The following is an 11,081-nucleotide window of genomic DNA, read 5'->3' on the forward strand; positions in this document are numbered from 1 at the left end:
ATAGAACAGGGCTTCCCTGGTGGCGCAGTGGTTGAGAGTCCGCCTGCCGATGTAGGGGACGCGGGTTCGTGCCCCGGTCCGGGAGGATCCCACATGCTGCGGAGCGGCTGGGCCCGTGAGCCATGGCCTGTGCGTCCGGAGCCTGTGCTCCGCAACGGGAGAGGCCACAACAGTGAGAGGCCCGCGTACCGCAAAAAAAAAAAAAAAAAGATAGAACAGTGGCCTGATCAAGCTTGAAGAAACCTTAGCAGTTATCAAATCCAAATTCCTATTCTTGCAAATGTTGTGACATACCCAAGGTCACTCAGTAAGTTTATGGCAGAGCCATAACTGGTACAGGTCCCCAGCTTCGGGTTCTGGGCTCAGGACTGGGAGGACCAGCGCAAGGATTTTAGAAATGTAACTTAGTTGGGGCTTCCCTGGTGGCGCAGTGGTTGAGAATCCGCCAAAAAAAAAAAAAAAAAAAAAAGGTAACTTAGCAGCAATGTGGAGGCCCACGAAGAATACAGACAGGAAACCAGTTAGAAGGCAATTACCACAAACTGGTCATCAGGTATGCAGGACATTACTAGGGTTAAACAAAACACAGAGAACAAGGGGTAAACTGAATAACCAGAAGGGGCTCCCTGAGTAATGGGATGACCAGGATGAAGATGACACCATGATAAGAGAAAAGGGAGTCCCACAGAAGTCCTCTTTTTGAGAGGAAATAATATGCATGCTTAACATAGAGTAGCACTTTAATCAATGTTTTTCAAGTGAATAAGTTGTTTTTTTTTGTTTTTTTTTTGTTTTTTTTTGTTTTTTTTTGTGGTATGCGGGCCTCCCTCTGCTGCGGCCTCTCCCGTTGCGGAGCACAGGCTCCGGACGCGCAGGCTCAGCGGCCATGGCTCACGGGCCCAGCCGCTCCGCGGCATGCGGGATCCTCCCAGACCGGGGCGCGAACCCGGTTCCCCTGCATCGGCAGGAGGACGCGCAACCACTGCGCCACCAGGGAAGCCCAAGTTGTGTTTTTAATGTATTGAGTTTGAGCTAAAGACAAAAAAGTATCTCAGAAAAGAAATATCCAGAGACAGACAGAAGTATGAGGCTGGAGCTTGGGAGAAAAGTCGAGTGACAAAGAAGCGTTTAGAAATCTTTGCTGTAGATATTCTTGTGACTGTAGCAGTGAAAATGCACCTCTAACAAGGAAAAGACAGAGAAAGAAGAAGAAAAGGGGAGGAGGAGGAGGAAATCAGAGAGAGAAGCATAGAGTCAAAGACAATGTCTGGGAAATGCAATGGAACGAAGCAGAGCAAATAAAGTAACCTGAGAAGGAAGGTCAGGAGAACAGGCATTCACCTCAGGAAAAGCACGTCATCTTGTTTGAGCCTCTTGACAACACCATGGAGAAGGCAAGGCCAACATCATTATTCTCACATAGAAATGAGGAAGCTGAAGCTGAGAGGGGCTGAGTGACTAGCAGCAATTCCATACACAGGCTGTGCCATCAGCTGCGGCAGAAAAAACCCGGGTCTGGTCTGGACTCAAAGCCAGGTGCAGCACTCTGCCTCGGTGGCCTGTGGGAAGAAGGACAGACAGCTCACATTCCACATGTCAAGGGCTGCTGCTGAGGACTGGGAAGCAACCTGCTGGGGCCACGAATCCCATACAGGATAATGGGCTTCTCCAAACCCCTGCCACATTCAGAGCTGGCTCTCCCACTGCACCTGTGACATGGAAAACACCAGTCAGGGAGGACTCTGCGTAACACCCTAAAGTGGCTAAGGTTTTGCTTCACTGTTGCCCTTCAGGACTCTTCCCCCTTGTTTTGGTTCCCTAAGGCTGCTGTAATAAATTACCACAAACTGCATGGCTAAAGACAATGGAAATTTATTCTCTCACAGACCAGAAGTCCAAAATCAAGGATTTGGCAAGCAGGAGAGATTCTATTCTCTGCCTCTTCTAGTTTCTGGCAGTTGTTGGCCATCCCCAAATTGTAGCCACATCACTCTAATCGCTGCTTCTGTGGGCACATCATCTGTGATTCTGTGTGTCTGTTCTCCTCTGTGTGCCTCTTATAAGGACACTTGCCATTACATTTAGGGCCCATCTGGATAATCCAGAATGATCTCATCTCAAAATCTTCAACTTAATTACATCTGCAAAGACCCTTTCACCAAATAAAGTCACACTCACAGGTTTCAGGGATTTGACGTGGATAGCTTTGAGGGGACCAGTTTTTAGCTCACCGCACCCCTCGTGCCTTATACCATTATTAGTTCTAGCTTCTCTAACCCACCAACACCCAGGAGTTACCATGGCTGGGCTCCTACCACACACTCCGTCCCTCTTCTTATTCTTCCCTGAAAATCATCCTTTTGGGATCTGGGTTTCAAGAAACTAATCAAATAAACTGATGCAGCGTAATGGAAAAGGACCCAAAAATCCGTCTCACAAAACATACATGAGTCTTTCATATGGAATTCTGAAGACAATACCCTCTTTCTGTTACCTATCTGATCATTTCTCAAAGAACACTCTGTGGAACAATAGTTCTATACGAGGTTGATAGGTATTAAAAATGAAAAGTCTTTAATGTTCACATTAATTTGGGAGCTCCAAGTTAAGAAAATTAAACAGGATTCCTTATTTCAAAACTGCTATATGCATTAGAAATATTTGGAAGAAGAGGCTATAATAGGCAGCATTTCTGAAACTTATTTCACCAGAGTCCTTTTGACTTGAACATCTCAAACTACTAGGGTTCCTTGGAAAATACTTCGCAAAACCTATCCTAATCCAACAGTAACTTTCACAATCAAAACTTCAGGCCAAAATCCACAAAGCTGACTCCATGAAAGAAAGCTGGGACTGGGAAGATGAGAGGAAAAAACAGGTTGGATATGTTTTTGAGTGGGTAGGTATTTGGGGACACAACTAAAATCAAATGAGGTGGGTGGCCACCCCCTCATAGGAGGAGTACTGCTTACAACTCAATTGAGAGCTGGAATTTCAGAAATAATCTTGTTATCTGACACAAGATTCTCAACAGCAAGGAGTGCAGATACACTAATCCACTCCCAAAGGAGACATTTCTTAGATACTTGGGGCTTTTTCCATCTAAACACATAACTCCCAATGCTCTCCTTCATGCATACACACACACACACACACACGCACATACACACACGCACAGACACACCACCAAGGAGACATGGGGTTGGCCCTAGGCATGTTGGTGCATTAAAAATGTTTAAATTGGGGGCTTCCCTAGTGGCACAGTGGTTGTGCCAATGCAGGGGACACAGGTTCATGCCCTGATCTGGGAAGATCCCACATGCGCGGAGCAACTAAGCCCGTGTGCCACAACTACTGAGCCTGCGCGTCTGGAGCCTCTGCTCCTCAACGGGAGAGGCCGCGACAGTGAAAGGCCCGCGCACGGCGATGAAGAGTGGCCCCCGCTCGCCGCAACTAGAGAAAGCCCGCGCGCAGCAACGAAGACCCAAAACAGCCAAAAATAAATAAATAAAAAAATTTATTTTTTTAAAAAATGTTTAAATGTATAGATATAATGCCATCTTCTTATTTTACAGATGAAGAAAAAATTTAAGAATATCGAACAATTTGTTCAAGGTCACACAGCTGATTAATGGCAGAGCCCGAACTAGAATCCAATTCAATGCTTTAACTGTTTACCACGCTCCAAATCCAACGCAAAGAAGAATCTCTTTTTCTAATGAAGGCCAGTATCCATCATTTTTAAAAAATTAAAATTTTTTAAATTTGAGCCATATAAATGAAAAACAACTTTAGTTAGGAAAATATAGATCATTATACCAATGCTTTAAAATTAAACCTAAAAAAGAAAAATCTATTCAATAAATATAATCAGTGATAAATACTCTTTCATTCTTTATTATGGTGTGTTAAGATGAAGAGGAAGGAAGAAGAGAAAGTGGAAAAAGGAATAACAGGGAAAAAATCCCAAATGTTTTATAGAGCAGGCTTTGAAAATATCTTGACTTAAAAAATGGATAGCTACTTCTAGAATTTGTTAGGAATATGGCATTTGGATGGAAACAAAAACATTCTTGAAATACATTTTTCACATTAGCGACAATCTTAGTTTACTAGATAGTGGGAAATGCCACCTTATCTCAGATGAAGGTCCTCTTTTAGGATTTACATCCCCACGTGCCAAGAGTACTGTCACTGAAAGCATTCAAAGTTTGGTTTTCTCTATGCAGCTACATCCATAAATGAGACCACATACTGACGTATGTGCAATGGACTGATGAAACCCAGTCAAAGGCCAGATCTCACTTATAGACTAGAAAGTTACCTACCACTGTTTCAAACCTTGGAAATTACAACTCTTGGGGGGGTGGATAGGCGGGGGAATTATAAGGTATCTTTCTTCTGTAGTCAGGCGGGTGAGACCTCTTTAAATAAAATTTTCCCCCAGAGAATTATGACTGTGGGTAACAGGGTGAGACTTACTAAGGGCATGACCACAATCTAGAACAGCTTTTTTCCAGCTTTATGACCACAACTCATTGTCAAAACTACATTTTATGCAGTGACCCCATACATAGGCACGCAAATGTACTGATAACTATGACAAAAGTTATTCACAAAATAATACCTACTTTTCCATTTTTCCATTCTATACCATTCTATTTCTTTTTTTTTTCCATGCTGATCTTGACCCACAATGGAAACACTGACAGACAGTAAAAACACATAGAAGCTGAAGACCTCAGCAGCCCCATGCCATGTGGCAGTGCCCCCTGAAGCATGTTCACGGAGCAAGAACCTCAAGATGCTCCCATACAAAGATTTCCCAGATGCATTTGGGAAACAGAGAATGCTGTAACTCCTCTTGGAGATTCCCAATACATATAATGTATCAAAGGCTTTGAGACATTCTTAGGAAAGAAAAACTGTTCTTGTTTAACCCAGAATTTCCAAATTTATCTGACCACATGATGTGTGTTTGTAAAACAATCTTCCTGCTAAACACTTTGGGGAAATCTTGTACACAGCAGAAACTACTGAGTTAGAGATGAAAATTAGTGTCTAAAAGTTCAAAATTAATTGCATCTTCTCCAGCCAAAAGCATTTTAAAGGAAGGGGAAAGGTTAAATGTACCTCTGGATAGCTATCTAATATCAATGAAAACAATTCACAAGTCATTAAAACTAGAAAAGTATAACTTATTAAGGACAGAGAAACAAAAGTGCACTAAGTACATTCTTTATTCTAAGCATCAGCAAATGGTTCAAGTATCTATCAGTACTCCCACCTAGCTGAAGGACCTATCTAGCTGCTGGAATTATAATTTTGTAAAGAACTGGGTTTTGAGGCTTGATTTTAAGTGTTTCTCTAAACTAAAAAGGTCTGGTGAATTGTGATTAAATATATGCAAAGGACCAACTCATGCTTCTCCTACACTCATGCTGGTACTGAAGTGGCTGTCAAGAGCTGCCTGTATTTTTTTTTTTAACATCTTTATTGGAGTATAATTGCTTTACAATGACGCATTAGTTTCTGCTTTATAACAAAGTGAATCAGCTATACATATACATATATCCCCATATCTCCTCCCTCTTGCATCTCCCTGCCACCCTCCCTATCCCACCCCTCTAGGTGGTCGCACAACACCGAGCTGATCTCCCTGTGCTATGCAGCTGCTTCCCACTAGCTAACGATTTTACATTTGGTAGTGTTTATATGTCCATGTCACTCTCTCACTTTTTCCCAGCTTACCCTTCCCCCTCCCAGTGTCCTCAAGTCCATTCTCTAGTAGGTCTGCGTCTTTATTCCCGACCTGCCCCTAGGTTCTGCATAACCTTTTTTTTTTTTTTTAGATTCTATATATATGTGTTAGCATACGGTATCTGTTTTTCTCTTTCTGACTTACTTCACTCTGTATGACAGACTCTAGGTCCATCCACCTCACTACAAATAACTCAATTTCGTTTCTTTTTATGGCTGAGTAATACTCCATTGTATATATGTGCCACATCTTCTTTATCCATTCAACTGTCAGTGGACACTTAGGTTGCTTCCATGTCCTGGTTATTGTAAATAGAGCTGCAATGAACATTGTGGTACATGACTCTTTTTGAATTATGGTTTTCTCAGGGTATATGCCCAGTAGTGGGATTGCTGGGTTGTATGGTAGTTCTATTTTTAGTTTTCTAAGGAACCTCCATACTGTTCTATATAGTGGCTGTACCATGCCTGTATTTTTATTCACCAAGTCACACAGTATAACAGCTGAAGGATATATAGTCATTTTGAGGCTAACCTGAGCTCCAGCCAGCCTGACCAGCAGAAGCAGGAAGTCTTTCTGTTAAGGGTGTTTTGTTGTGGCCAGTAACATTCTCAGACTCTCCAAAGAGAGTCATCATGGTATTATCACTACCTAATATTGTATATATTTGGTTTTTGTCTGTCTGCTCCCACAAAAGTGTGAGCTCCATGAGAGCAAGGATATTGTCTGTCTGGTTCACCTGTGTATTCCCAGTGCCACAAAAAGTGCCTGGCACATAGTAGATGCTAAATAAATAAATGTTGAATAAATAACTTTCAGGGATGACCAGAAGACAAGTTGAGTGGCAAGAGGAAGAAGATAGAATATGTAATCAGAGGTCTACAAGAGACTGGATGCCAGTGCTCTGCTCCTTCATCAGCCAACACTTCTGTCTCTCTATTTCCCTCAGCCCCCTTTAACATTTTAGATTGCACCAAAGAGCATTTAAGGCTCTTGAGGACAAGGCCCAGGTCTTGTTCTCCATCATGTGGTCTTGCTCTCAAGAAGGAACCAGTAAACATTTAGAGAACTACGCCGAGGAAGAAGAGCAGTCTGCCTTGAAAGGGCAGAGGCTCCCCAGAGTCTCAGAGTCTGGAGTGGTCTCCCCACATAGAACAATGTCTCACCCTTTTCATACTTCCTTATCTCCCACACATTTCAGCTCTGCTGGTTCTTCTGAAACATAGGGTAAGATGAGTTATAATGCTAACTCCAGAGTTCAGAAACACATTTTGGAAACTGTCCACAAGCATCACTACACACATGAATGCAAGACATGACAGTTATAAGTGACGAACAATCAAATTCAGAAACACTCACACCAGAGGTGTGGTGGGTGTAGGGCTTTTTCCTCTGATAAAATATATACTTCAAAGAACCAGAAGGAGAAAATCTTCCATTCATGGATTTTTCCACCAGTAGCAGCTCACTTTGCAGTAGGTACATGGAATTTTACTTACCTATTTACTTACCAAAAAACCCACGTGACCTGGCCAGAGCAGGACAGGACCACACAGTCACATCATTCTTAGGAGACCCTTGGCCAGTTGCGATCTCCTTTGTCTTAGGTAGCCAGATTAGGGAACAAATCTGTAATAATGACCCCCAAAATATAGAATTATGGCAATTTCTGATTCACTGAAAGCATTTTAAACGGATTCTAGGCAGTATGCTCTGTCCACATCTATCCTCCAGTCCACACATGGGGTTAGGATATTAGAGGAATTATGTTAGTTCTAGGAAAGTTTATCCCAAGGCAACAAAAGACTAAATATACAAATAGGCTTAGGCACAATGAACCTATGAATTGAAGTGGACTATGATCATTGTCCAGGAATAGTCAGACTACTCTCGAGTTTCACAGTCAAAGCAGTGCTGAGAAAGAAGGGAAATGAAAAAAAAAAAAAAGGATACACAAGTTAAATTAACTTTCAACTCACAGATGAAGAAGGTTTTACAAAAAGAAACTCTTAAGAACTGAAATTCCTGTAGACTTAGCAGGTAAAGAGAGGTGTGTTTGAGTCCTATGCTCTATCATAAGTTATTTTCACAAGATTCTAGAAGATCAGAATGAAGGTAAACTCCCTGAGAGACGTTTACCTGTGAGTTTGTGCTTGGGGTCTGGATGCTCTGCCCAGTATTTATGTCCAGGACGTGTAAGTGTCCATCCTTCATTCCTCCTCCAACAGCGAGGATTTCAGACTGCCAGGGACACCAATCCATGGCCTTTAAAGTTCCAAATAATCACACAGGAAGGTCAGCTTTGGAGAAGGTGAACTCATGAATGAGCTACACACATATAAGCAGAAGTTCCAGAGCTCTGTCCCAGTGGCAGATCTCCAGGACCTCTGATCCAAAGGCAAGAGCTACTTTACTCTCCAGAGATTACTTCTCAGGGACTAGAAATCACGTATTGGTGCCTTCTTCAAATTTAGATAACAATTGCAAATATTTTAAACACAGAAAAACCACACAATAATATGCTTGAAAAGCTTCATTCAACACATCCTCCGGGGCAAAAATCTGCTGCTGGAAGAGTTGACATGTGCCCCTAGCATCTGGTTATAAAATACAGTCTTCCTCTGGTTTGTCTACCTGTGTCCTTAGGTTCTAGGTCAGAGAGGGAATAGAAAAGAATGGAGAGCTATACATGCTTGCTCACAACACAAGAAAATCTCATGTATTTCATATCTTAATACATTTTAGAAAATAAAATTGCCTTTTCTTTAGTTATAAATTGTTATTGTTAATTCTGAAAAACAGAATTTAATATTATACATTTATATTGATAATTGAAATGACTAGTAACAGTAACTTTAAAAAACATTTTAACAAATATTTCAGTTATATTTATCTGTATATCCTTATCAATCATCCTGGCAACTATTCTCATTTTTACATATAATCTTCTATATGTAAAAGTATTCTATAAAGTACTAAGCATAATGTATATACTATTTTATTTTTCTGTTGTTTTCACTTATTATACGGCTTTCCATGTTTAACTTATTTTTCATAATTATCATTTTTAGTAATTCCACAATATTCCTTCATGTTATTATATTGTAATTAATGTTTGTTCTAATGCTGGACTCAGCTTGATTTTTTATCTTATTTTGGTTTGATTTGCATTGGGTTGGGTTGAGTTTTTTGGCGAGAAGTGGATTTGGGGGGATTGTGTTTTTGTTGTTTGTTTTTATAAAGAATACTTTAATAGGGTTCAAGATGGCGGAGTGGAAGGATGTGCGCTCGCTCCCTCTTGTGAGAGCACTGGAATCACAACTAACTGATGAACAATAATCGATAGGAAGACACTGGAACTCACCAAAAAGATACCCCACATCCAAAGACAAAGGAGAAGCCACAATGAGATGGTACAAGGGGCGCAATCACAGTAAAATCAAATCCCATAGCTGCTGGGGCAGTGACTCACAAACTGGAGAACACTTATACCACAGAAGTCAACCCACTGGAGTGAAGGTTCTGAGCCCCACGTCAGGCTTCCCAACCTGGGGGTCTGGCAATGGGAGGAGGAATTCCTAGAGAATCAGACTTTGAAGCCTAGTAGGATTTGATTGCAGGACTTTGACAGGACTGGGGGACACAGAGACTCCATTCTTGGAGGGCACACCACTAAGTAGTGTGAGCATCGGGACCCAGGGGAAGGAGCAGTGACCCCAGGGGAGACTGAACCAGACCTACCTGCTAGTGTTGGAGGGTCTCCTGTAGAGGTGGGGGGGGTGGCTGTGGCTCACCACGGGGACAAGGGCACTGGCAGCAGAAGTTCTGGGAAGTACTACTTGGCATGAGCCCTCCCAGAGTCGGCCATTAGCCCCACCAAAGAGCCAAGTAGTCCCCAGTGCTGGGTTGCCTCAGGCCAAACAACCATCAGGGAGGGAACCCAGTCCCATCCATCAGCAGACAAGGAGATTAAAGTTTTACTAAGCTCTGCCCACCAGAGCAACACCCAGCTCTACCCACCACCAGTCCCTCCCATCAGGAAGCTTGCACAAGCCTCTTAGATAGCCTCATCCACCAGAGGGCAGACAGCAGAAGCAAGAAAAGCTACAATTCTGCAGCCTGTGGAACGAAACCACATTCACAGGAAGATAGAAAAAATGAAAAGGCAGTGGATTATGTACCAGTTGAAGGAACAAGATAAAACCCCAGAAAAACAACTAAATGAAGTGGAGACAAGCAACCAGGGGGGGGTGGCTGTGGCTCACCACGGGGACAAGGGCACTGGCAGCAGAAGTTCTGGGAAGTACTACTTGGCATGAGCCCTCCCAGAGTCGGCCATTAGCCCCACCAAAGAGCCAAGTAGTCCCCAGTGCTGGGTTGCCTCAGGCCAAACAACCATCAGGGAGGGAACCCAGTCCCATCCATCAGCAGACAAGGAGATTAAAGTTTTACTAAGCTCTGCCCACCAGAGCAACACCCAGCTCTACCCACCACCAGTCCCTCCCATCAGGAAGCTTGCACAAGCCTCTTAGATAGCCTCATCCACCAAAAGAAATGAAGACAGCCTAAGAGACCTCTGGGACAACATTAAATGCAAAAACATTCGCATTATAGGGGTCCCAGAAGGAGAAGAGAGAGAGAGAAAGACCTGAGAAAATATTTGAAGAGATTATAGTCGAAAACTTCCCTAACATGGGAAAGGAAATAGCCACCCAAGTCCAGGAAGTGCAGAGAGCCCCAGGCAGCATAAACCCAAAGGGAAACATGCTGAGACACAGAGTAATCAAACTGACAAAAATTAAAGACAAAGAAAACTTATTGAAATCAACAAGGGAAAAACGACAAATAACATACAAGGGAACTCCCATAAGGTTAACAGCTGATTTCTCAGTAGAAACTCTACAAGCCAGAAGGGAGTGGCAGGTGGCACGATATATTTAAAGTGATGAAAGGGAATAACCTACAACCAAGATTACTCTACCCATCAAGGATCTCATTCAGATTCAACGGAGAAATCAAAAGTTTTATGAACAAGCAAAACCTAAGAGAATTCAGCACCACCAAACCAGCTCGACAAAAAATGCTAAAGGAACTTCTCTAAGTGGGAAACACAAGAGAAGAAAAGGACCTACAAAAACAAACCCATAACAATTAAGAAAATGGTAATAGGAACATACATATCGATAATTACCTTAAACGTGAATGGATTAAAAGCTCCAACCAAAAGACACAGGCTTGCTGAATGGATACAAAAACAACACCCATATATATGCTGTCTACAAGAGACCCACTTCAGACCTAGGGACACATACAGACTGAA

General features: G+C 42.4%; 1 protein-coding gene across 1 annotated transcript in view; it reads right to left on the bottom strand.

Annotated features, from left to right (window-relative positions):
- Positions 1–1,387: 1,387 nt before the first annotated feature.
- The window catches only part of CDC20B (cell division cycle 20B), a 74,202-nt gene continuing 64,508 nt past the window's right edge, over positions 1,388–11,081 (bottom strand). Inside the window, exons 10-12 of the mRNA XM_024123384.1 lie at positions 7,901–8,026; positions 7,273–7,390; positions 1,388–1,559 (exon numbers count right to left, since the gene is read on the bottom strand). Coding sequence (XP_023979152.1) covers positions 1,459–1,559; positions 7,273–7,390; positions 7,901–8,026 — 345 coding nt within the window. The 3' untranslated portion in view covers positions 1,388–1,458. The remainder of the gene's footprint in view (positions 1,560–7,272; positions 7,391–7,900; positions 8,027–11,081) is intronic.

This window comes from Physeter macrocephalus, chromosome 8, assembly GCF_002837175.3.
Source record: "Physeter macrocephalus isolate SW-GA chromosome 8, ASM283717v5, whole genome shotgun sequence".
NCBI lineage: Eukaryota > Metazoa > Chordata > Mammalia > Artiodactyla > Physeteridae > Physeter > Physeter macrocephalus.